Source organism: Penicillium bovifimosum (genome assembly GCF_028826915.1).
Source record: "Penicillium bovifimosum strain IBT 22155 chromosome Unknown utg000001l_segment0_segment0, whole genome shotgun sequence".
Classification (NCBI taxonomy): domain Eukaryota; kingdom Fungi; phylum Ascomycota; class Eurotiomycetes; order Eurotiales; family Aspergillaceae; genus Penicillium; species Penicillium bovifimosum.
The window spans coordinates 914-24,956 of record NW_026622710.1 but is presented as its reverse complement, the minus strand read 5'-3'; the positions used below and the strand labels follow the sequence as shown (position 1 = coordinate 24,956).

At 50.4% G+C, this 24,043-nt stretch overlaps 15 protein-coding genes across 15 annotated transcripts; 7 read left to right on the top strand and 8 right to left on the bottom strand.

Moving 5' to 3' along the window:
* Positions 1-284: 284 nt before the first annotated feature.
* N7515_000015 (uncharacterized protein) lies at positions 285-968 on the bottom strand (the record flags this gene model as incomplete). The annotated part of the gene is made up of 1 exon (XM_056660759.1): positions 285-968. One exon carries the CDS (start codon positions 966-968, stop codon positions 285-287), a length of 684 nt encoding a protein of 227 aa, XP_056525925.1.
* A 569-nt stretch (positions 969-1,537) lies between these two features.
* Positions 1,538-1,960, top strand: N7515_000014 (uncharacterized protein; the record flags this gene model as incomplete). The annotated part of the gene is made up of 1 exon (XM_056660758.1): positions 1,538-1,960. One exon carries the CDS (start codon positions 1,538-1,540, stop codon positions 1,958-1,960), a length of 423 nt encoding a protein of 140 aa, XP_056525924.1.
* Positions 1,961-2,229: 269 nt separating this feature from the next.
* On the top strand, positions 2,230-2,594 carry N7515_000013 (uncharacterized protein; the record flags this gene model as incomplete). Its single annotated transcript, XM_056660757.1, has 3 exons — positions 2,230-2,280; positions 2,342-2,412; positions 2,483-2,594. Coding segments are annotated over 3 exons (234 nt in total), but the record flags the coding sequence as incomplete, so codon positions are not given.
* A 741-nt stretch (positions 2,595-3,335) lies between these two features.
* Positions 3,336-3,756, top strand: N7515_000012 (histone transcription regulator slm9; the record flags this gene model as incomplete). Its single annotated transcript, XM_056660756.1, has 2 exons — positions 3,336-3,372; positions 3,494-3,756. The coding sequence occupies 2 exons, from the start codon at positions 3,336-3,338 to the stop codon at positions 3,754-3,756; spliced, it is 300 nt and encodes a 99-aa protein (XP_056525922.1).
* A 507-nt stretch (positions 3,757-4,263) lies between these two features.
* Positions 4,264-6,865, top strand: N7515_000011 (TUP1-like enhancer of split; the record flags this gene model as incomplete). Its single annotated transcript, XM_056660755.1, has 3 exons — positions 4,264-5,955; positions 6,087-6,711; positions 6,768-6,865. 3 exons carry the CDS (start codon positions 4,264-4,266, stop codon positions 6,863-6,865), a joined length of 2,415 nt encoding a protein of 804 aa, XP_056525921.1.
* Positions 6,866-7,476: 611 nt separating this feature from the next.
* N7515_000010 (YchF/Obg family ATPase) lies at positions 7,477-9,085 on the top strand (the record flags this gene model as incomplete). Its single annotated transcript, XM_056660754.1, has 3 exons — positions 7,477-7,551; positions 7,720-8,277; positions 8,534-9,085. The coding sequence occupies 3 exons, from the start codon at positions 7,477-7,479 to the stop codon at positions 9,083-9,085; spliced, it is 1,185 nt and encodes a 394-aa protein (XP_056525920.1).
* Positions 9,086-9,456: 371 nt separating this feature from the next.
* N7515_000009 (uncharacterized protein) lies at positions 9,457-10,341 on the top strand (the record flags this gene model as incomplete). The annotated part of the gene is made up of 3 exons (XM_056660753.1): positions 9,457-9,470; positions 9,715-9,847; positions 9,886-10,341. The coding sequence occupies 3 exons, from the start codon at positions 9,457-9,459 to the stop codon at positions 10,339-10,341; spliced, it is 603 nt and encodes a 200-aa protein (XP_056525919.1).
* An 858-nt stretch (positions 10,342-11,199) lies between these two features.
* On the bottom strand, positions 11,200-12,235 carry N7515_000008 (GPI anchored serine-threonine rich family protein; the record flags this gene model as incomplete). Its single annotated transcript, XM_056660752.1, has 4 exons — positions 11,200-11,791; positions 11,890-12,003; positions 12,068-12,134; positions 12,184-12,235. 4 exons carry the CDS (start codon positions 12,233-12,235, stop codon positions 11,200-11,202), a joined length of 825 nt encoding a protein of 274 aa, XP_056525918.1.
* Positions 12,236-12,710: 475 nt separating this feature from the next.
* On the top strand, positions 12,711-13,381 carry N7515_000007 (uncharacterized protein; the record flags this gene model as incomplete). Its single annotated transcript, XM_056660751.1, has 2 exons — positions 12,711-12,767; positions 13,001-13,381. The coding sequence occupies 2 exons, from the start codon at positions 12,711-12,713 to the stop codon at positions 13,379-13,381; spliced, it is 438 nt and encodes a 145-aa protein (XP_056525917.1).
* Positions 13,382-15,739: 2,358 nt separating this feature from the next.
* N7515_000006 (phosphatase PAP2 family protein) lies at positions 15,740-16,264 on the bottom strand (the record flags this gene model as incomplete). The annotated part of the gene is made up of 1 exon (XM_056660750.1): positions 15,740-16,264. The coding sequence occupies one exon, from the start codon at positions 16,262-16,264 to the stop codon at positions 15,740-15,742; it is 525 nt and encodes a 174-aa protein (XP_056525916.1).
* Positions 16,265-16,438: 174 nt separating this feature from the next.
* Positions 16,439-17,039, bottom strand: N7515_000005 (uncharacterized protein; the record flags this gene model as incomplete). The annotated part of the gene is made up of 3 exons (XM_056660749.1): positions 16,439-16,766; positions 16,845-16,899; positions 16,961-17,039. 3 exons carry the CDS (start codon positions 17,037-17,039, stop codon positions 16,439-16,441), a joined length of 462 nt encoding a protein of 153 aa, XP_056525915.1.
* A 1,841-nt stretch (positions 17,040-18,880) lies between these two features.
* On the bottom strand, positions 18,881-19,481 carry N7515_000004 (uncharacterized protein; the record flags this gene model as incomplete). Its single annotated transcript, XM_056660748.1, has 3 exons — positions 18,881-19,118; positions 19,227-19,405; positions 19,467-19,481. 3 exons carry the CDS (start codon positions 19,479-19,481, stop codon positions 18,881-18,883), a joined length of 432 nt encoding a protein of 143 aa, XP_056525914.1.
* Positions 19,482-19,654: 173 nt separating this feature from the next.
* N7515_000003 (uncharacterized protein) lies at positions 19,655-20,032 on the bottom strand (the record flags this gene model as incomplete). The annotated part of the gene is made up of 3 exons (XM_056660747.1): positions 19,655-19,816; positions 19,889-19,937; positions 19,962-20,032. 3 exons carry the CDS (start codon positions 20,030-20,032, stop codon positions 19,655-19,657), a joined length of 282 nt encoding a protein of 93 aa, XP_056525913.1.
* Positions 20,033-20,709: 677 nt separating this feature from the next.
* N7515_000002 (uncharacterized protein) lies at positions 20,710-21,891 on the bottom strand (the record flags this gene model as incomplete). The annotated part of the gene is made up of 3 exons (XM_056660746.1): positions 20,710-21,207; positions 21,325-21,618; positions 21,871-21,891. The coding sequence occupies 3 exons, from the start codon at positions 21,889-21,891 to the stop codon at positions 20,710-20,712; spliced, it is 813 nt and encodes a 270-aa protein (XP_056525912.1).
* A 332-nt stretch (positions 21,892-22,223) lies between these two features.
* N7515_000001 (Ribosome control protein 1) lies at positions 22,224-22,989 on the bottom strand (the record flags this gene model as incomplete). Its single annotated transcript, XM_056660745.1, is given in 2 exon segments — positions 22,224-22,759; positions 22,770-22,989. 2 exon segments carry the CDS (start codon positions 22,987-22,989, stop codon positions 22,224-22,226), a joined length of 756 nt encoding a protein of 251 aa, XP_056525911.1.
* Between the last annotated feature and the right edge of the window lie 1,054 nt (positions 22,990-24,043).

Genomic DNA, 24,043 nt, shown 5'->3' with positions numbered 1-24,043 from the left:
GAAGAGTACTACATTATCTCCATGTACAAGTTGTGTATCAGTATCTTCCGTTTACTTTGTCAGTTACAGTGGATGTGGAGTTTGAGATCAAACGAGTGCATTATTGATACAAACCAGAAAGAATCCAGTCGCGCAAGCCCTAGTCAGCTGAACCAAAATCGAACGACAAGGACAAAGACAAAGGCAATACGTACCTAAAAACGGAACAGCTCAAACAGCAGCCGCAGGCGCAGCAATCGGCTCAATGTCAAACCGAATCTGAAGCGAAAAAGCGATATCCCAAGTCACAACCCTCGCAATATAATGCGTCCCACGGGGAAAATCTCCAAAATCAAATTAACAGCGCATTTCCCAATGCGCGTCCCCAAAAGCCCATGATACTGCGGTGTATTATAATGCCAAACCTCCTGAGTATCCGTAGCAGACGGCCAGAGGAGCCCATTCCGCGGCGTATACAGCATCGTCTCGAGAAAATCCTGTGTATCAGGGTTAATAATAGTAGTAAAATACAAGTGTCGCAGACTCTGCGGATCCGCTACCTCCCGCATCATAGCGACAGCAACCTGCGAGAAGTGCGGTCCATCTTTCCGGAAGATGGCCTCGGCAATCAGCACCCCGTGGCCGACAATAAGGTCGAAGACGTTCGGGGCTTTATCCGCTGTGTTAGTACTATCCTTCTGCGCTAGGATTCGTGTCATATCAGTACCGGGGTAGTGGCCTAGATTCGCCGCGTCATCCATGATAACAGATGGAACGCTGCTGGGGTCAGTCTGCACGAACCAGCCCATCCTGCGGAGGTCGGCTAGGGTTAGTGGGGCTGGCTGGAATGGGCAGGTGGTGTCTGTGGCGTCCTCGATCCAGCGCTGCCGGATGGCTCCGGTGACTTGCCATTCGCCGTGATCATTTCGTGATGTGGACGCGGGGGGTGCTGCTGGATGGCGATGGGCTCTGTCCCAGGCGGGGTTCATGGTGATTGGGGGGGGGGGGTATAGTATAGTATTGATCGCTGGGCAATTGGGTCAGTCTTGGGATGTAGAAGGGCTTACTTACTGTGGCTTGGTGAGTCTTCTATACTGTTGTTGGACCTTGGAATGGCCCGGAGTGAGCTGGATGGAGATGGAAGTACGGGGTGGTGATGGGTTTATATGGTCTTGACGGTATGAACTGAGGGAGATATTGCATCTATATGAAGAACAAAGTCTGACAAAGACACAAAGATGACAATGGATTCTGAGAGACAAGGTCATTTGAACGATATTCTGGGACAAGGCGTCCGAGTCTCTCGCAGCCTTGACAAAGAAAGACATCTCTTTCAAGGTCTTTGTGAGCTGACGGCCTGTTTGTGGAAGTCAGTCTTGGTTGAAGAGATCAATGCCGACCCAGGGGGATAAGTAGTCTGGGAATACCAGCATCTCGAGTTCTGCTCATCGGTCTGGCACTTTCTTGTTGAGCTCACACTTTATCACAAGCAACCAGGGTCAACTTTTGACCGACTCTCACTCGCAACAATGTCCTGCACAATGATATCCCCCCAACAATGTCTCTGACCATGACAAAACCTGATGACTTAAGCCACGAAATGTATTTCCACCAAGAATGCGATCTTTTCCAAAGAGCCCTAGAGAGAGAAGCGCTCTCTCTTCATCTGTTGGAGGATCGCCGGGAAGACACCTGTCAAACCCTTTGCGATCTGATTGTCGAGTTGGAGATCATTAAGCACCTTGCTGTAATCATGGCGAAGAAGTCGCCAAAGTGTGCAACTGTCCTGATCAGTCCCCCGGGATTCTTCCTAGGTGAATTTCAAGAATACTGTCACACTAAGATTTTGCCGATTCTCGTAGCGGCGTTGACCTGTCTTCGCGAGTGTGAGTACCTCTATTCTGGTGTTAATTTCACTATCGCTGCTTGGTTGGAGTCGATTCATGAGGATTTGTCCTTTGTTCTGGATAGTCGGGAATAGCTGAGCAGCCTGAGCTATCTTGGCGAGGTTCCAATTGAGCTGTGATGGTGTGAAGTATTTGGATGCGACAACAATATTCAAATGTTGGTGTTCTAGATTCCGTTATTCCATGGATCTCTTAGAAGTGTGCTTCGTATAGAAACGAAGTCCACTTCCCCCCACATATGAAACCTTCCTCCTGCTCGGAGCTGTCCCTTTCTCTCTTCCATTTCACCTTTCCAAACCACTTTATCAAGACCAACTCATCACCAAATCTGAAATCATCCATCATGCCCTCCGGAAAAGGATACACTGTTACCGGCTCTGGTACCAACTCCCAGGTATGCTATCTCCATCTCCTGTACAAATGAAGAATCAAAACCCAAGCTTATCACTACCCAGGGCAACCACTACTGCAACCGTGACTACGGTAGCAGCGCTTCCAACCAGAACAGCTACCACTACTCCAACACGTGAGTTGCTGCTCTGAACACAGCTGACATGCGTATAGTATAGTATGTGTCCACTGACTTATGGCCCTAGGAATGGCTCTTACTACTACTCCAATCCTAATGGAAGCACCTACTACTCGAGTCCGTCGGGGCAGGGGACCTACACTCCCCCCCTCGGGATCTGGATCTGGATCATCCTCGAAGTAAATCGGAGTGTGTGATACCTTCGATTGAATGAAAGTGCTTCATCGATTGATCAATGAGCTTGATGTGTTTACCTATGCTTAATGTGAACACGAAATGTTTTCAGGATGAACTGTGTGATTGTAATCTGTCGTAGTGGTCGTAATGAGCATATCAAATACCTACAAGCTATACTCGGTGTAGATTTTACTTTGGGACGTCGACTGTGAACTGGGATGTTCAACAGATGCTAGCCTACCCGTGCCGGGGCCGTGACATTGCGTGGATTCGTGGAAGTCTTGTTCTACACCCAATGCCTAGTTGCATTGTAGAATTCCCACATATAGACCGTCATATCAGGAAGTAGGAATTCATACTCTAAAGTGCCCATTGGGCTCACTAAAGGGCCCGTGACTGCCCGTGACATATCGGACATCAACGCGGGAGCTCGGACCAGGTCTGGAGATCGCGACTTTTTGATTGCGCGTTAATTTCCGACCTCATCCCTCTTTCTCCCTCGAATCGGACTGGAACTTCGATTTTTGTACCTCGAAAGAGAGGCATCCGCTTTCTTTGACCCCAGATCTGCCATGTTACAGGCCATCCAATAGTCCGTAGATCAGCATTCGACACGCCTGGCGCTCCCTCCTTACCACGCTCACTCCGTCGATACGTGTCGCACAATTTGATCCCAAGGACCAACCATCTAGACAGCTGGAAAACAATCGGGCAAGGCTGAATTCATCTCCGGAACCGGCGCGATGCATATCATCAAGCCGGTCTGGCTCACCCATGGAGGTACGGAGCTTGATTGTTGGGATATTCTTCTCTCGTGAGGCGCAGCCACGCTTCACAGCGGAGCGGAACTGGATCAGTCGACGGAGGGACCACATTTGCTAATGGCAATCCTCTGATACAGGTGAACGCAAAGACTTCGAAGTTTACAGCTGCGATGTCTCGCCAGATGGAAAGCGACTAGTCACAGCTGCTGGAGGTGAGCTCAATCCCTCCTCGTTTGCGCCGGAAGGCCTCCAGAAAATGCCTGCGCTGTTTAGGGGAAACGTCACTGACACCATGAATTTTGATACCCAGATGGATATGTGCGAATCTGGTCAACGGAGGCCATTTACGGCACCGGAACTGCTGAACTCGAGGGCAAGCCAAAGCAACTGGCCTCCATGAGCAACCATTCGGGCACGATCCACACCGTTCGATTCTCACCCAACGGGAAATACCTTGCGTCGGGCGCAGATGACAAGATTGTCTGCGTGTATACCCTCGATGCTAATCCTCCAACACACTCGTCAACATTCGGTACGCTTTGACTATAGCGAGAACTGAGGAACGGCAGATGCTGACAGCTGTGGAAATCATTTAGGCACGGACGAAGCACCGCCTGTCGAGAATTGGCGTACGATTCGGCGGTTGATCGGTCACGATAATGATGTCCAGGATCTCGGATGGTCGTTCGACTCGTCGATACTGGTATCGGTTGGGCTGGATTCCAAGGTCGTGGTGTGGTCTGGCCACTCGTTCGAAAAGCTGAAGACGATAGCGATCCACCAAAGTCACGTTAAAGGAATCACCTTCGATCCAGCGAACAAATATTTCGCGACGGCCAGCGATGATCGGACAGTCCGCATCTTTCGATTCACCTCTCCTGCCCCCAACCACTCGGCCCACGATCAGATGAACAATTTCGTCCTTGAACAAACAATCACAGCCCCATTTGCCAACTCGCCGCTGACGGCCTATTTCCGTCGCTGCTCTTGGTCGCCGGATGGGATGCACATTGCAGCTGCAAATGCTGTGAACGGTCCTGTCAGCTCTGTCGCCATCATCAATCGTGGATCGTGGGATGGTGATATCAATCTGATCGGACACGAGGCACCAGTAGAAGTCTGCTCGTTCTCTCCACGCCTGTACGCAACCGAGCCTCCCAATAAGAAGCAAGCTGATGGGCAGCCTGTACCCCAACACCACATTACGGTCATTGCCTGCGCCGGTGGGGACAAATCCTTGAGTATCTGGATCACGAGTAATGCTCGACCGATCGTGGTTGCGCAGGAGATGGCTGCCAAGGCTATCTCAGATTTGGCGTGGACTCCTGACGGGAAGTGTCTATTTGCCACTGCTCTGGATGGCACAATCCTGGCAGTCCGGTTTGAAGACGGGGAACTAGGATGGGCCACAGAGATGGAGGAGAACGAGAAGTCACTCACAAAATTCGGCACTAATCGAAGGGGTGCCGGCATCACGGAAACAACGGACAGCTTGCTGCTGGAGGAAAAGAGCAAGGCTGGTGAGATCAAGCACGTAGAAGGAAGAATGGGTGCACTGATGGGCGACGGCGCCGAGCCCAAGGCGAACGGAGAGAAGGCACCACAGCCATCAAATGGGGCAACACCTGCTCGAGTTTCTCCACCAGCTCCTGACACACCCAAAACACAAGCAAACGGAACTCCTACCACGCCTGCCATCCCAGAAGCCGAGAAACCCGATCCTTACAAAGCCAAGCTGGAAAGACTGAAGCAGCGCCCCACGTACACAAAGGAGGGGAAAAAGCGTATCGCACCACTGCTTGTTTCCGGAGCTGGAGCTGGAGAGTCCTCTCTCCCACAATCCCGCCTGATGCAGTCCATCAGCAGCCAGGTCAAGGCTGACGCTCCCACCACCATCCTTGATTTGTCAAAACCATTCGATGGCCTGCCGAAGGGTGGCTTGACTGCTCTTCTTCTTGGAAATAAACGCAAGCTGGCCCAGATCGAGGGTGACGAAGACGGCAGCGTTGAAAGACGTGTGGCACTTGCCAGCCAGAACGGTGCCACCCCCATCATGGCCAACACCCCCGACGGCCTCCTGCCAGCCCAAGTTCAACCCGCCACGGTTGGCCAACTGCCGACTCCGGAGTTCATTCGTCCTGCGGTGATAAATCCTTGCATGAGCATCAGCCCACTCCGTCTAGCAGTCCCCAAAATCCGCACCCACATCGTTCGCGCGTTGGACGCAGCTGGCAAGCCGACTGAACTACCTGCCCCTGGCGCCGACTCAACCTCTCCGAAAAGTCGCGTGGACGTCATTTTCGAAGCTCGAAACCCTTCAGCAGCAAGCTTGACTGGTCGCGCTGGGGACCGGGAGCCGGTACGTCTGACTTTGTTCCGCGGAGACCAGCCTTTGTGGCAGGATTTCTTGCCGCGGAATGTTCTTCTTGTGACTGGTAATCAATGCATCTGGGCAGCTGCCTGCGAGGATGGATCAATCTACCTTTGGACCCCGGCCGGCCGTCGTCTCGTCAGTGCGCTTGTTCTCGAGGCACAGCCTGTTATCTTGGAGTGCAACGGACCGTGGCTCCTGTGCATCAACTCTGTGGGCATGTGCTATGTCTGGAATGTGAAGCACTTGTCTTCTCCCACCCACCCATCTCTCTCAGCCGGCCCTGGATGCTGCTGTCCATGCACTCGGTGGGAGCCTCACCACCGCTCCTGCAGTGACCGAGGCACGCATCAACTCAGAGGGCAGAATCGTCGTTTCGCTGTCCAACGGCGAAGGATACTCCTACTCCCCCTGCTATGTTCACGTGGCAGCGTGTTTCGGAATCCTGGTGGGCTGTCGGTAGCCAGTACTGGAATACCACAGATGCCCCAGTGAGCAACTTGCAAGCCAAGGATGCCCAACAGGATAACAAGGATGCCAAAGCGGCCGTCGCAGCCGGCATCATTCCATGGTTGGAACGAAACACCACAAATGAGTTCCTCCTTCGTGGCAGAGCATACTTCCTCCAGCGTCTTATCAAGGTTCTGTTATCACGCGAAGGATATGAGACGTTCGAGTCCACTGTTTCTATCGCTCATCTCGAGAACCGTCTTGCCGCTGCTTTGTCTCTGGGCGCCAAGGAAGAGTTCCGGTTGTACCTAAACATGTACGCCAAGCGCATCGGTGCCGAGGGCTTGAAGCTCAAGGTTGAGGAGCTGTTGAAGAGTCTAATTGGCGGTCTGTTCGAGGACGAGGATGATGTCAGCGAGGCAGTCTCGAAATTGCAGGCCAACGAGCGCGAGGGTCGTAATTGGCGTGAAGGATCCGATGATCTGTGTGGCTGGCCACGGGAGACCTTGCTGAAGGAGGTTATCCTTGCACTTGGTATGTTACTTGCTTTTGCTCCTGCTTGAGCCAATAGCTAACGAAATCACCTCTAGGTAAACATCGGGACCTGCAACGGGTGACCGTGCCTTATGCCAAGCTGTTGGACATGGTCGACGCTGTCTCCGAACAGGGCGACGCAATGGACCTCTAATGACTTTCTTCTTACTAAGGCTATGTGTGCAGGTTCTTCGTGTGTTATGGCGTTCGATGGGAATGGGTCACGCAAAAGGGTTTTGCATTGTCTATCTGCTGAGGCGGGATTGGGTTGATATTTGTATCATAGGTTCTCTCTAGGGTTGCTTTGCATCAGGTCAACCTGTTTCAATCTTGCTATGGGCTGCTCATACATCTGGATAGACAGTAAACCTAAGAACAATACCTCAGGACTGCCCAAATAGGTTGATTACGTACCAGTCCGTCATGACGTCGTTCAGGGCTTGACTTTCACGTGAGCGGTGATAGCTCTGCAGGCAGAAAATTCGACAACATTTGGCGCGAACCTCATCAACATTGCTTCTCGATAGCTGAATACGCATTCATTTAACTCTCTCCTTACTTGTACTTATTCTTGCCCACAATCGCTGTGGGCAACCGCCATCACGTCTTCCACATCCATCCTCTTCCTTCGTATCGTCGATCGATCCGCAGCTGGTCCTGCATTTGGCGCGCTCCCCTGTTCCCGCTTCCGCCTTTCGACTTCCCCCCCACCTCCCACCTCCCTTCTGTCGCTTCTACTCAAGCAAGAAGAAAAAATCCAATAAAATGCCTCCCAAGAAGCAGCAAGTTCAGGAAAAGATCCATTTGGGTCGTCCAGGAAACAACCTGAAGAGTGGTATCGTATGTGAGCAAGGACCCCACCTTTTTTTTTCCCTTCCTTTTCTTCCCACACAGCACAGTCCACTTTTTAATTCCACAAAAAACTATTTAAATCCCCCCCTTGCCCCCTTTCCTTACAACTTTTTTTTCTTTCTTTTCTCAACCATGTGATCCTAACAATGGCTTCAGGTTGGTCTTGCCAATGTCGGCAAGTCGACACTCTTCCAGTCCATCACCAAGTCCTCCTTGGGTAACCCGGCCAACTTCCCCTATGCCACCATTGACCCCGAGGAGGCCCGCGTTATCGTCCCTGATGAGCGGTTCGACTGGCTCTGCGAGCACTACAAGCCCAAGTCCCAGGTTCCCGCCAACTTGACCGTGTACGATATTGCCGGTCTCACCCGCGGTGCCTCGACTGGTGCTGGTCTCGGTAACTCCTTCCTGTCGCACATTCGCGCTGTCGATGCCATCTTCCAAGTGGTTCGCTGCTTCGATGATGCCGAGATTATCCACGTCGAGGGAGATGTCAACCCTACCCGTGATCTGACCATCATCAGCGAGGAGCTGCGCATCAAGGATATCGAGTTCGTCGAGAAGGCCCTTGAGGCCCTCGGCAAGCAGACTCGCCGTGGTGGACAATCTCTTGAGATGAAGAAGCTTAAGGAGGAGGAAGCCACCACTGCCAAGATTCTGCAGTTCTTGAAGGATGGTAATGACATCCGCAAGGGTGACTGGAGCCCCAAGGAGGTACGTTTTGACATATTCCTATCTTTCCTTCCCTGCACCGCATCTGCCTGTTTCCACCTCCCCCAACTCCTACAGTGATGAATAAGAGCACTGCTCGAAATTAACCCAGCTCGTTGAGTGCCCTCATTAAAAGGATACTCACAATCCGAGGGCACCTTGAGAAAAAAAAGTTATATGCTGAAATTTGGAGTCCACTTTACATGATTGCATCACTCAAATTGTTTGAGACAACTCATGCTAACCTACTTGGTTCTAGGTCGAAGTCATCAACCCCCTGTTCCTCCTCACTGCCAAGCCCGTTGTGTACCTTGTCAACCTGAGCGAAAGAGATTACATCCGCCAGAAGAACAAGTACCTTCCCCAGGTCTTCGAGTGGATCAAGACCAACTCCACTGGCGACCCAATCCTGCCCGTTTCTGCTCAGTTTGAGGAGCGTCTCACTCTGATGCACGATGATGCTGCCGCTGAGGCAGAGTGCAAGACCTTGGGCACCAAGTCTGGTCTGCCCAAGATCATCACCACCATGCGTCAGGCCTTGAGCTTGGCCTCCTTCTTCACCACTGGTGAGGACGAGGTCCGCCAATGGACCATCCGCAAGGGTATCAAGGCTCCCGCTGCCGCTGGTGTCATTCACACCGACTTTGAGAAGACGTTCATCCAGGCGATTGTGTACAACTACAGTGTGCTGCGCGAGCTTGGTGACGAAGGTGCCGTCAAGGCCGCCGGTAAAATCATGACCAAGGGCAAGGATTACGTCGTCGAGGATGGCGATATCATGCTCATCAAGGCCGGTGCTGCCAAGCACTAGGTGCATATAGACAAATAGTTTGAATGATACACCAGTGTTGATGATACTCATACCACAGTCCTTATTCTGTTGTCACCCTGTCAACTTTGGTTCTTGTGAACAACCTCTGTTGGATGTAGACGTAGTTGTAAACATGACCTTGCAGCATCCTGTTCTGTTCAACACGATACCTCTGCCGATATGAGAATTGGTGGTTTGCTATCCAGCTCAGACCATTTGGGAGATCCCAACCCTCTAGGCCAAGTACTCCGGGTGGTAGAAAGGGAAGAAAAAGCAGAGCACTCTATCAGGCACGTGACCTGGTCCCCCGCGCATCCCACTTGCGTTATCGAGAGCTTTGCCGTCATAGCATTCATACACCCACCAGCATCATGTTCAAGAAAGAGTGAGTGAAACCCCTCCATCAATCCTCCGAGAGGCCTCCATACGCATAGCGGCTTGACCTGAGCTTCCTGCTTGCCAAATAGGTGCACGCATCTTCCTCCACCTGAAGACGACGTGAAGAGCGCAGAAGCTGCCAAAAAATCCCCAATCAAGGAATAGACAGCTTCCATGGGACTTGAATCACGCTGTGATTATCAGTCAAATAGACAGATAGACAGACAGGCTAACCCAATTGCTTCATCTAGTATCCCCCTAAGCAACCGGTCGAAGGTCAAATCCTCCGTGCAGCGCGGCCTGCGCCAGAAGCTGCTGGAGACATATCCCGGCTTTGAGCCATTCATTGAAGATATTATGCCCAAGAAGGCTTCATTGGAAGCCGTGAAACTGCACGATACAACTCCCCTGGATTTCTCCAGCATCGGCATCTCCGCTCTCACCACTGCCTACACCCAAGACCGCAAGCTAACCAAAACAACTCCAGTCCCGACCGCGTGACCCTCTACACAATAGACTCCACCCCGCTCTTCTTCCAACCCATCGACGGACCGCCCGTCCTCACCTCCCGCCTCATCCACGCCTACCCCTCCGCCATCCCGACAATCCAGATCGACCGCGGTGCCATCCGCTTTGTGCTCTCCGGCGCAACCCTCATGGCCCCCGGTCTTACCTCGCCCGGAGGCCGGCTGCCTGATGCCGAGCATGCGCTTGAGGCGGGACAGATTGTCGGCGTTAAGGCTGAGGGTAAGGAGGAGATTTGCCTGGTTGGTATGCTGAAGGTTGGCACCGAGGAGATCAAGAGTAAAGGGAAAGGTGTTGTTATGGATGAGGGACATTATCTTGGTGATGGGCTTTGGAGATTGCATTTGGATTAGTGCGAATTGGATGGCATATACACAGTTATTAGGTCGTTTGTTTAGGCTTGGAACTATAGGCATGTATGGTGATTATGTGTTGGATGAATTGAATGAAATATTCCCCTGCATGAGTGTCCAGAATCCAGATATCGGTGAAGTCAACCGTCGAGTTCTACCCTTACCTCTACCTGAAGTCAGTTTTGTCGTTGTGAAGCAATCCTTCTTAGAAAATGATCTCTTCCTAACTACTGGCTACGACATCCTGAAACTGGGCGGTACTACTACTGGTAGAACCCAGGAGAAACTACATGTGAAGCAGAAGATAGCCGAGTGCAGCGAGCCCAGTCAAAAGACGCGAGAGGAACCATATCGCTGTAGCCTGTACGCAGTACGGAGCACGGAGTACTGCGATGATACGCCCTCTAGGTGCTTGAGTGAGACAGCAAATCGAACAAGACTAACAAGTACGAATTCGTTCTGTCGTGTTAAGCTACAAAGCGTAACGTCCGTCTGCACGGAGCTGTCAGCCTGCACACGACCTGGGTGGGGTATTATGGCTCGATGGCATACAGTAGAAGCTACAGGTGTTATTGATACTGTCAGGCAAGGTAGGACTAGGCAATTGAAACGAATCAATAAAACAGCGCAGGATGCGCACATTAATCTGGCGATGTAGTGTCGTCTACAGCCATAAACGAGACCTCGAAAGGCCAATTATCCTCTTTGCGAACCAAAAGGTGCACTTCTCATCACGTTTTGCATAACGAAAACATTTCAAGCCTGGGTTCTCACCATCCACAGTCTGATATTTGATTTGTACCTACTACACTGAAGTTTGGCATCACAGCAATCGGCAGGTAACCCGTCAGTACCAGCTTAGAGGTTGAAGCCGAGAACACCAGCCAGAAGACCAGCGACAACGCCGGGAGCAGCAAGAGCCATCGCACTACCCCTGGAGTGAGTTGGAAGGGCAACTGTAGTGGTCGTGCTACCAGCAGAGTCGGTAGCGTAAGAGGTGCTAGTTGCCAGATCGGAGTCGCTCCGAAGTCTTGACAGTGTTGGTGGTAATTCTGGTAGTGGTGATAAGTTCAGTGGCTGTAGTCGAGGAAACAATGGTGTTGTTTCCGCCAGTGGTATGAGTGCCAATGGTCGACTCTCCCGTGGAAACCGCGGGGTGGTGGGAACACTGAACGTCAAGGTACCGGTGATGGTGAGCTCAGTCTTGGTGGAAACATCAGTCTGAGAAGTAGCAGTGGCTGAGGTACCAGTCGAGGTAGCTGAAATGATCGAAACGGTCAATGTAGAAAGTCCATCGGCGGTGGAAGCTTCGTTGGTGGTAGAGGCACCCTCGGTGGTAGAAGCGTTCGACAGGCCCTTAGCGGGAGGGACAACCTCGAACTGCGGAGACTGTGCCAGGATGCCGGTGTTCGGGACTGTGTTGGACACCAGGTTAACTTGGTAACCGATACTGGTGCAAGTCAGATATTAGGTTTCCTTGAACATGTCCAAATCCGATAGACGGGGGACGGGTGGTTGATTCTTACCCATGGTCGATGTCCTTCAGACCAGGGACTGTGTAGGGAGCCCTTGGTCGTGTCAATACCGGAGGCGACCCTCTCTTCAACCCTGGGATGGGCATTGTTGTTGACAATCACGATATCGAAGGTCTTGGGATCGGTCCTGATTCTTGTCAGTTTCACGTAAGCTGGGAAACAACATATGGTATACACATTCGACGGAGGACCACTTCACGGTGAAGGGGACGGATACATCAATCGCGTTGCCATTCTCAGGTTCGGTGATCATGAGACCTTGACTGATGTTAGAAAGAGCCTCAGTCTACACGGGCGATCAACTTACCACCAACCGAGATAGCCAGAGGCAGAAGAATCAAAGTGACTGAGAGACGCATCTTGAGTCAATCGAAGTGTCGATGGACGATGAAACAATGTGATGAGGAGGGAAGATGCGTGAGAGAGACGTTACCAGTCGAGCAAACACGCAATATAAGAGTGTCACCAGGTGACTTCCCCTCATGTGATTCTTCAACCGCTGACGCGCCTTTTGACCCAGTTGCCTCCTGAGCCAGTCCAGCCTGATGACATCTTGATATTCCGATAACCGGGACGGCTCTGTTGTAGAAAGTGGAGCAAAATGTCTATTGCAGATCGGCAGACTCGAAAATCCAGGATGAACTGTCGATTTTGTCTGCCCTGCGTCTACGTCGGTAGGTAGTGGATGGTCGAAGTAAGATAATATCTACGTATCTAGTCGGAAGCGAGTGTACCTAGTTCTTCGTACACGTGCCCTATCTCTCTCAAGAAGTGCACAACATAGCCTTGGTGGCGGTAGTGCTGTCTACGTATCTGGCGCACCTCGATAAAGACATGGATGGCCGCGACGCGCGATATCAGAATGTCCTCGAGCTGCGTGAGCTCAGGCAGGTGTGAGGGTACCCGATCCGGCTGTATCCCATTCAATTGACCATACAGCCATACTGGTTGGTCCTTGTCTGCCTTTCGGCAGCGCTGACACCGGGACACGCCCATCCTCAAGCTTCATGTCAAGCCACCACTCCAGGCAATGTGAGCAGGTCTTCATTTTGTAGTCTTGCTGCCGGGCCTGGAAGGGCAAAATCAAGTGGCAATCCTGACTGCTAACATCTTGTTTGTCTGAGTACGTGGGATCTGCGAGTACTGTTGGAGGTGCTGATGAAGGCGAAGGCCTTGATCTCGACTGGCTGACATTCTCATGGCATTGCAGGCATTGCATCGTCACTGTATCCACGCGCCTCGAGCAAAAGTGGTCGATGGAAGCCTTCGATTGGAACGGCCTATCCCGTGACACCCAAGGGAAAATCGCTGCGCAGGTTGCTGAAATGATCCAAGAGATGCACTCTATTGAGCTTTTGCAGCCTGGCCCCACTGGTGGAGGACCATGTCGGGGTCGGTTCTTCACAGATTACAGCGCTGGGCCGTTTATGGACACTGCTGAAATGGAAGCTTGGTTTAACCACAAGCTCGATATCTGCAAGAGCGTCCATCAAGCCCCCAAATGACATCCCTCCATTCCATTTGACCAAGTTTGTTCTTACACACCACGACATCAGTCCTCAAAACCTGATCTTAGATCAAGATGAACAAGTGTGGTTGGTTGATTGGGCATATTCTGGTGCATATCCTCCTGTCTTTGAAAGCGCGGCATTGGCAAATCCAGCCATTTTTCACTGATTTCAATAAAGCGGTGTTATCCCTTATTCCACGCTACCCTGAGGAGGAAAGGCAACTTGATTCAATTGCATATGGATTTAACCACCGCGGCATTGGCCTAGGAGGCTTAAATGGAAGCGGACGACACCCGTCGCGGCGTACCATATCTCCCACCAGGTCAGAAATAGCTGGTTGAAGGAAATTCCGTTGGACAACAATGAGATTAAAACATTTCACAATGCTAAAATTCCTCTTGTTCGTTCGCTTCCACTTGTTCATGCTCTATACCTTCTGCTTGTCTCCAAAGGGGAGGAGAAATTACCCTCAACATGAAGCACATAGGGAAACGAATGTCCACCCAACCTAACGTGGATCCTCGTTGTTCGGGCACCCCGGATATTCGGGTAGGAACTTCAAAACATCAACTTTCCTACTTTTTTTAAACGCCAATTAATCAACCAGAAACCCATAAATTTTACTAAACTAAGTTTTGGGGCATTTGTTAAGAGAATGCCCTTTTTATGACACCCAGAACAGGCGATTTGCCGACGCATAGGGGGTAAAACATGGAGTGTAGGTTCAACATAGGGTTCTAGAGCGGATGTAGGACGAGATATATATCTCACACTTGCACCTTCCTCACCACCAACATTGGTAGTAGGACCATAAAGCTCGGTTAAACCGCCTCTACTGGGTATTTGCTTCATTAGTTTGTCCATCTTTCTTGTCTGCTTTCTGTTCCATTCCCATAAATGCTCAATTTCATCCCGCATCAAGATACGCTCATCAACTAACTTGACCGACAATATTCACCCATTTGCGACTGCCATCCTGCAAAACACCCCTCCGACCGGTACAGAATGACTGTGTAATGTCATTTGTCACTGCAGTAACTCCCATTGCAAACCCTGGTTCGTCAAAGTTGTTGATATCATCCGAAGTGATACCATATTGAGCACTCGTTTTTCCAACAGGCTTGAACCTCTCAATAATGGTATTTGGATCTTCCAGCAAGTCGCGTTTATAGCTATAACCACGAGAGAATTGACTAGAAAGCTCGGGATGTCGTTTGATGTATCGTGTTGGCCAATTATTGCCAACGGTCTGGAGGGTATCCCCTCTGCGGGTTTCGAGTTGTATATTGGCTATATCTCTCGACATGGCGATCGTAAGAGCAGCACCTCTAGTAACCATAGAGATTAACCTATCCTGGATTGATCCTCTTAGTGATGGGTGAATTTATGGCTTGTAGCCCTCCATGACAGACCAAATAGTAACCACCTGAGTCCCGCGTAGACCGCGGGAATTTGAAAGAGCGAGCAGCAGCAGCAATGGAGGTAACCCAGCCATTTTTAATAACCCTACTTACAAGCAGAATTCTGTCTACCTGCTCAACTAATTTCTAAGATTTTTGACCACGGATTGGTGGCATGGTAGGCATTTGAAAATTGGAGGTTTGGTGAGGAGAGGAAAATTGAGGTGCCTGCCCGAATATCCGGGTGCCCGAACAACGAGGATCCACGTTACCACGACCACTGAAATCCCAACAAAATCGTGACGCGCTCCGGCACTTGCAGATGCAAAAGGAAAGACTTTGGCATTTCTTTTAGAATACGCCACAATGGCAGCGCGAGTGCGATAATTTTTCACGCTTTTTCAAGATTGTTCTCAGCCGATTGCCAATACAGCCGGGCAATACTTCGAGCCAAGCGTCACGAGCAAACTTGAAGAGAAACGCTAACCGCTTCTGGCTCGTATGAAGCCTGAGGCTGCAGCCTCAATTCAAAACGGGTACTTACGTAGACTGCAGGTGTTCACTCATTAATCCTAGACGCAGATCTTCCGGTAAAGCCCCACCCTCTGCGCTATGTAGAGGGCTGGTGGATCACGATCGTCGACTCCGAACCTTCTATGTAAGCACTAGCAGAGGCCCCTGTTCGTATAACAACTAAGTTCTGACCACACTGACAGATAGGTAGTGGAAGCCACAGAAATACAAACTCTTCGGTCTAACGGCTTGAAAACTTTCTCTGTTCCTGCCCAGGATTCATACAGTTAAGCGGAAGCGGTGCGCAGCAGAGATGAAGAGCAGACCAAAGAAGGGTGAATCTAACATGACAATCTATTAACCCTCGATGAAAAGATAAAGACGGCTGTAGGCCATGGCCCACCCAGTCACAACAAGTATATAGAAGTCTTCTCAAAGTCTATCGAGGTACCTGCAAAGCTCGTTTCCTGCAGGCCCGATCACCCGTGGTAGGCACAGGCTTTGCGAGTCGCAAGCACCAACAAAACGCATACTCGAGCGGAAGTAACAAGATAAGAATCCTATTGCAGTAGAAGGACAGGGTCACCGTAAAGATGGCCACCACAGCATCGAGCCAGTAGTGATTGGCGGTGGCGACAATGACGCTGAGGACCAAGATTGGATAGCAGATAGCGAGTGCCAAAAAGCCAAATTGGGTCAGAGATGACGTCTGCGTTGACTGTCCCCGGAGTCTCTGCAGTACTCCAGAGTAGTGCAGAAAGGTGCAGCCGATCACAAAGGCATAGGTGAAGTGAAGACTCGGCATGGCTGCAAATTGATTCACGGACTTTCCACCGACCCAGATGCTTTCCGCGTTGCCTTGTCGGACGGTGTCGTAGAATCCGTACGAGTCCGGGAGCAATCGTGGCGGCATGCATGGGTAGAAGCAGAATACCAAGATGGCCGCAAGATTCCCCAGAGTCATGGTCCGGCGGGCCAGGGCAAAGATGCATGGTCCTTGGCAACATAGTAATACCAGGAGAGGAATCTATCAGGTCAGTCGATGTGTCGGTGCATTGCAGGCAGGTGGGCGTGGGATTCAATACTCACAACACTGTTCCGGGAATATGAATTAATGAATAAATCCGGTTGAACATGGTCAGAATGGAGGGATGATTTTGAATGAAAAGGACTGGAAATCCGATTCCTGGATAGGGAAGACCCAGGACGCGGTGTTATGTTCAAAATTGAGGATGTCAATGGCGTGGTCTCGCGCCACTTGGACGACTCCTATCTGGGCCGGGGAGAGCCACTGTGCTACTCCTTTGGTCACGGAATAGAACAGATAATTCATGATCCAGTAGAACATCTCGACCAAAAAGGGCAGTTTCTGCAAGATTCTGCTGTGATAATAGTGCGCCCAGCGTGACGAGTCTGGCGTCTTGATGCGGAGCCCGAATACAGTCTCCGATTTGGCATGAAGCTCGCTGGGCGAGGTTGAGCATCGCCCTCTTCCAAGAGAGCGTAGTCTCCAAACCGGGCTTGCTCTTCATTGGCACTTTTACTGGAGTCTCGGCGGCGATTCACAATCAACGATCCCACCATAATCCCCACCACCACCTGCACACAGAATTAATATCAAAGGCTCTCGATAGGCCCGGGGAGGAGGGGGGGGACATACAATCGGCTCCAGCCATGCGTGGAGACGCTAATTGGGGTTTACCCAGGTCGGGTGTCTCGCGAGTAAAATTGGTCGCCATATTTATATATATAAAGATGGTCAAATGGCCTTGTCCCCCCGAAGCCAAATCGTGACCAATGGTGAAAGAGATTCCTCCTACAGGCTTGGAAATCCAAGCAAAAATGAGGAAAACACAGAGGAAGGGGGACGCGAGATGCGAAGGCTGACCGGATGAACATGTCCGAGGCTGCATAACGAGAATACTCAAAGGTGGAGATTGACCTCTCTCATGATTGGTGCGCGTATTCGTGTTAGCTTTCGCTTTTCGCTTCTTCTTTCCTTGCTTCGAGCTCACTAGCTTCATTCAAGCTGGTTGTATTTCTCTATTTCATGTTGAATTGTCAATATATCCTTTGTCTCGGGCAAAGTATCCTCTGTGTTGTGACTGTTGTCCTTGTTTCACAACTCTCTAAAGGGGAGATCAATTCCTTGACCTGGCTGTAACAAAAAAAATAATATTTAAGCAGAAAGTTTATAAGCCACGCTAGTCCAGATCGGGTCCAATCATGCAGTTGCTCCTTGGCACCAAAGTGGGGAATTCCAGCCAATCAGAAACAGGTGATTTGCCACCAAATCGAGTCGTCCCGTGACTGACCAGACCGACGACTCAGAGATTTGCATTCCAAAATTTACCAAATGTCCTACGAAATGGAGCTTACAATTACTACTCCCATCATAACATCATATGAACAGATATACCTAGTGATATACAGTATTATATTTGTATACTATCAACCAACATGTATGAGAGAAAGCAGCTCCCAGTTACCAGATGAGAATGCTGGATGATTTTCGGACTCTGGATCCGAGCGAATGAAAGAGTTGGAAAGGAACAAAACCATGGCAACCTCTCTCCGCAATACAATGACTAGGGGACAAGGCAAAGGTAGCCCCTACTTCGGGCGCATTGGAGCAGCACCTGGGTAGGGCTTGAGGCTCCCCTCGAGACTGCGAAGCCCTGGAGCTGGGCATGCTTGTTGATCGCTTCAACAGCCTGCTCAATTGAGCGATACAAGGGCTTGCCAAATTCAAGAGATAGACGAGGGAGGGAGGGCGTTGAAAATGATAGACATGATGAATGCAGAGGCTGGATACGGGGGATTGACGGCGTGACGCGGGCGGGAATATGGAAATTGGCAATGAATCAGCGAAGAAACAGGATACGGATACATCTGACGTACATGGATAGAGGAACATCTGAGAAGCATGTGATGGCCTAGTATAGGTCATGGCAACGGCTTTTGTCCCAGTTTGAACCTTGATGGAATGATATACCTATCTCATCACCATTTCCCCATCATGCAAGCCCTCATTAGTACACGGAAGTTAACACAACCACGGGGTTTTACAACCTAGAACATCGCCGGGCGTCACTTCGACACACCAAGAGCGAGCTGGAGGCGAAATTAACTTGCAGTTTTGTTCACAGTATTGCCGTATTGGGAACACGACCTCGAGCTCTTGTTGGATTATTCTCGTGTTGGTCCCTACCGGCATACCGAACTGTCTGTGTTTGGTGTTGACAAGAAAGGCTACAAAAGGTATAGTGAGTACAGAAGGTTCATTGGGTAATAAGTCTAATCAAACAAAATGCTGTGGTCCATCCATGGATAAACAGATATGGTCATAAGCCATCCAATGGAGGTCATTGCCTCTCACCACTAGGGATCCATTTGTAGAGAGCTCCATGCCGGTTGGGTTGGTCGGGGGTGCATTAGACGCAACATCACCTGGAAAAGTGCTCCAAGATCAACCTAATCCCATTCGAATCCATCGCGCCGCCTTCCAAATATTTTCCATCCCCTCCCCGTTTCACTTCAGATCCCTCATCTTCCTGCTCTTCGGGCTTGCCGAAAAGGATCAGAGGCCTAAATGGGGTGGAACAATTTTTCGCTTTGGTCCCTTTGGCCTTTCCACCTTAGCCTTCGCCCTCCGAATCGCTGTAGACGCAAATTTCTTCGCAAACGTCTCTAGTCCAGGCTTGACAACATCGTAGTGAGCGTCCGTGCGCCATTTCGTCCCAGAACTCCAGGGATCCCCACCCAGTCTCCCCCTTGCGAACCTGTAGTTTCCGGTTTGACAGATGTCCCAGTGCAGTCTGAGTTGGACAGCTAAATTACTCCAGATATCTATAGAAAGTGAGATGTTAGAACAGAGGGTTTGTACATCAGCGATAATCGAAAAGTAGAAAAGTCTAAGAACATACCTTTGATGAAATTCTTTCCAAGCGGAATGTCTTATCCCAATCCAAGAGCCGTTGAATCCAGTAGAACACGTCGGCGAAATCCCGGGGTTGAAATTATGACGAAAGTACGAATGTAGAGCCCCTGGGTCCGTCATGTTCTTGAGGACAATGTCCTCGGTAACAACGTCCTCAATGTACGCCTGGTTACAACCTCATTAACCTCTGCAAAAACGAGAGAACTCGATAGTAAAAAAAACTTACCTTGAAGCGTTTCATCGTGGTGCTCTTCCAACCACGAGTCCAATTGCCAACGTCTTTGTACAACTGATTGTACTGTAAGTGTTACTGTCCAGGTTGGGAGAGATCGTCCGAATCAACTTGTCCGTGTCCTCATATGTGTGAAGTAGCGAAGGTAATGCCACCGTACGACTTCATTGAGACGTTCTCGGTCACCCACTCCCTCTTCCTGGGTAGACACTGTGTTGGGAGGTGGGTTCCGACGACTGTAGGTTCTCCTCTTCGGGGACGGGGGGATCACCGGAGAAATACGTAACAAAATTGCTTGACGAGGGACTGTTGCTTCCATCACTGGTGGATACCGGGGTCTCACACTGTGTATGCTTCATTAGTATCAGTACTGATTATAAAAAGGATGAATATTCAAGACAACGATAATAACATACCTCCCGGTTACGCTTTCCTAGCTGGCTTTTGAACCTAACGGGGGATCTTCTGTAAATAGAGCATGGTCATGACCGCGCATGGATGCCGGAAGTGGCGGGGATGAAGGTGGGTGTTCGATTTCGGGTATTGTTGTGAGTAGCCATCATGGATGGAGAGATCCCTCGTATGATGGTGTCAAGTAGGATGGTTTAAGGAAGATCGAGGGAGTAAAGATGAGGAGGAAGTGGATGGGGGTGAAATAGGTACGCGGATGTGGCTCCATCGCGCTGATCGCGCTGAGTGACACGTTTCGCGAGCGCGTTTCTGTCCCATTAGATGGATATTTTTCAGGTTAGAAGGTTTTAAGTGGTGACTAATATAATAATCTATGCGTTAGCACTTCGGAAGATCGTAATTGCTCAATGGAATATCATTGTAGGCCGAATGAAGATAATTATTTAGATCGACTGGAATGCAGATATGAAAGTGTGGGGAAACCGTATTCTCACTATCAAGATAAGATACCGTATCTGATAAGATACCGTATCTCAGGGTCTACCGTATTTTCGTTGCATACTGTACAGTGTCATTGGTTGTTCATCTTCCCTTTCGTACCTGAGCGTAACATTAAACTAAGCATCCTACCTCAAAAGACCTGCGCGGTAGAACAATGCCCGTCGGTCTGGTACTTGAGTGAACTTGGTAAACGAGAGTCGCGCACGCAATGGATGCGACTGTTACGGAAAGGGAAGACAGCAGAAGCCATGAGACTGGACATTTACTAGTTGATGAGTTCAGTATTAAGTTAGCTAAAGATAGTGGTGCAGTCCATCACCCTGGCCTAACTTCCCACAGCGACCATGACAACCGTTCTCCTATGCCCATGGTTTATTCCCGGTGCCAGAGCCTTGCTTCCCCCGGGGACGTTGTCACGTTGCTTTTCTGCAGAGTTTGGGTCACCGGGCGTCTCAGGTTGACTTTCTTTCACCTTAGTAGCGAGAGGCTGCTGACCGGCAAGAAGGTCCTCGAGGTTGGTGCCTCCATCGGGCGCAAGCCCACCACAGTCGCCGAAATCTCTCAGAATCTTGTCGATGATCTCCCCCTGGCCACTCATATGTAGGAAGTTGCCAATACACGCGTGGATTTGGAGAAATCGGGGTCTGGAAGTTCCCAAGCTTCCTCTTGGGACCTTGAAAGCGACGAGCGAGTTCTCGGGCAACTCAGGTAGTACACTTGTTGGGACCGCCCCTGGAAAGGCCTTGATCCGGTACTGGTGAGGCACGCCGGCTGCTTCCAAAAACGATGTTGAATTGACCGAATTCTTTGTGAAACCGCTGGTCTAGCATCATCATGTTCTTCTCCGAATCGGAGTCCGTTCTGAGGTGAAGGACATCTCACGAAGAACTGGAAAATATCGCTTCAGATTGACCCAGATACTCGCATGTCTATTAAATACCTCGCTGTCACTGGCCCGAATCGATCCAAGAGCAAATGGAATGATGTGAGCAGCTTCAAGACGGGTCGTTAGTGCGTTGGGTGGATGGTCGTGGTCGAAAACTGTAATACCCCGTTGCAAGGCATTTATTCCCGGTCTATCTCTGGGCAGTGGCGCCGGAGTTGCAACTGGGGGGTTTCTGGTGATGGGCTCGATATTGAGGCCCTTGAGAGTCTCGGTTGAATCTTCAACCCCAGAACGCGGAGACGGAGTGGCTTCGGTAGGTGTCTTTGCCGCCATGCGCTCGCATGGGTACTACTAAACCAGTCCTGATACTTTCGACCAGTTGTCGAAGCTCTTCCTCGGTTTCGCCACGCTAAAATATCTTCCACCAAATTGTTGCTAACGTCAATAGTTAGTACCTTGCAGAAGTCACGTAAGAAGTCAGTGGTATTGTCCACCGTTCCAGATGGAATATAAGCTCTCAGCCTTGGGCTCAGCTTTCGCTCCATTTTCTAGCTTGATTATGAGAACACCGAGAAGACTTGAAGGCATAGAAGGACTCACCGTCTTGGATGAGGACGACATCTTGACTGATCACCCAGCTTGGGGTCAGTCTGGAGGGTAATTAGTTCTGGTTAAAGTAAGGCGGCCGATTCAACTTGTCAGTCGAGGACATTCGAAGGTTTTGTTTTTGTGATGCACTGATGGATATTGATGACTGGGTACGATCGATTGGTTCAAGGCTTGGCTAAAAGGCCCGATGACGAAGAGTGGATTGGTTGGTGGGGAGCTATGCAACGGCGCAACTCAAAGCCACTTAAGCTGCACTAAGCCATCATCTGGCAGGAAAATGGGAGTGTGAGATCACTTTGAATTTAATGTCTTAGATCCTAACCCATTCTAAGCTTATTGGATGATCAAGATGGATCTCTGCAGAATATGGGGTTTTCATCTGATAGATCACCATCTCGCCCGCTGGGAAGAGGGGACAGGGACGAGGATCGGAAAGAGATGACCACGATGGCGACCTGACTGCTAGAGTTCAACCCCAGGCCATGGATTCCGCAGATCCAAACCGAGTGACCGCGCCAGAGGGTGCGCCCTTGGTGGCAGGCCGTGAGTCGGATCGTAGACCAACTCGGGCAATCGCGCGCTTGGAGCATATCCCCAGAAGCATCCAGTGCAATGAGGAAGCGGGCCAGCTCAGCACACAACTCCCAGTCGCCCTTTTTGGAGGCGAGAGCAATTAAACGAACGACGTATTCTTCGAATGCGGCCGTCATTCCTTGTTCCTCATCGTCCTCAAAAGCTGCAGGCACAAGCAGGTAACCAACGGCGGTTTTGAGGGCATCAAGTTTCAAGGCCTGTTCGAACAGGTCTTTGGGTGGAGGCAGGTAGGTGAAAAGCGTTCGCCATGACCGAGCTCGGTTTTCCGGTGCATTGCACAACAATCCTTGGCGTACTCCCTGACCGGCAGAGACGCCTGAAGAAAAGCGATGACAGGGAAGAAGCGGTTCCGCGCGTTCTTGTGGTTTCAAACCTTATTGGCTCGGCTGATATTGTCCACTTCGTCATCCAGTACGTGATGAAGCGTGATCTCCAGTCCATGGGCAAAATAAGACAGATGAGAGAAGTGACGACAAAGAGCAAGGATAGCAGCTGTGCCAACATTGATAAGGCCATATTGGAGGATATATGGGAGGAAGAGGTGTCTAAGGCCCACAAGTCAGCAGAGAAGAAGTTTCAGAGGAGAAGGTCACCTACCTGGTGGCAAACTCTGAACAGTAATGTCACGTCGCGTCGTTGATCATTTCTGTGATTCATCGTCGAGCACGATGCCCTTGTTCAGCAAGACAGACAGGGGATAAAAGTCCAGAGGTTTACTGAGTGAAGCCGGCACCGTCTCCTCCCGCAAAATATTCCCAACATCATTCCAAGCTAACAAATCTTGGCCACGGAATATCCATAGCGAGTCCCTATGACAGTGACTGTTGTGAGTGGCCCAGTGCCATGTCAACTGAAGGACTGCAGGCAGCGGTTCATCCATCTGGGGTGAGAAATTGAAGGATAACTGGTCACGCATCAAGATGTAATACTCAACATCATGGGATATTACGCGCATGTCAATGATCGCCGGCATCCGACACAGTGGGCTGCAACAGGACCAAATTTCCGTCAACGAGTAGAAGAACGGATGACGACTTCTCACGTCTTGCGATGGCTCACCATTTCGTGCGTTCCCGTCAGTACTATGCTTCAAAGTCAACCAAGAGAAGAGTATCGATCACTCACGCTTTGCTCCTCGGGTAAGACCCAGTTGATTGATCGACGCGAGTTGGTGCGGCGGACAATGCCATTGAACGCGATCTGCCCAACTGGGACGAGGGTTATTTGGGGGTTGTGTTGAGTTGATGATATAATGGCATAGAATGTTATCGTAGGTATAGACCAAAAGAGAATCTTCCAGAGAGGCGCCAATGAACACAACCGGAGATGGTAACGATCGGCGAACATGATCGAATTGTTACCGAGAGAAGCCTCGCGTGAATACAGGCGGATCTTTCAAGCCAAGTCAGGGTTAGTCAAAACATAATGCAGGTTGGACAAGTACGGTACCTCGTATGACCCGTCGCTCTCGGGACTGCTGCTGTGATCAGTATGTGACGTACCAACATGCCTCCCCGCACCGCGAACGAATGCTCGGCCTGTGAATCTTCAAATACTTTCCATCGTCCAC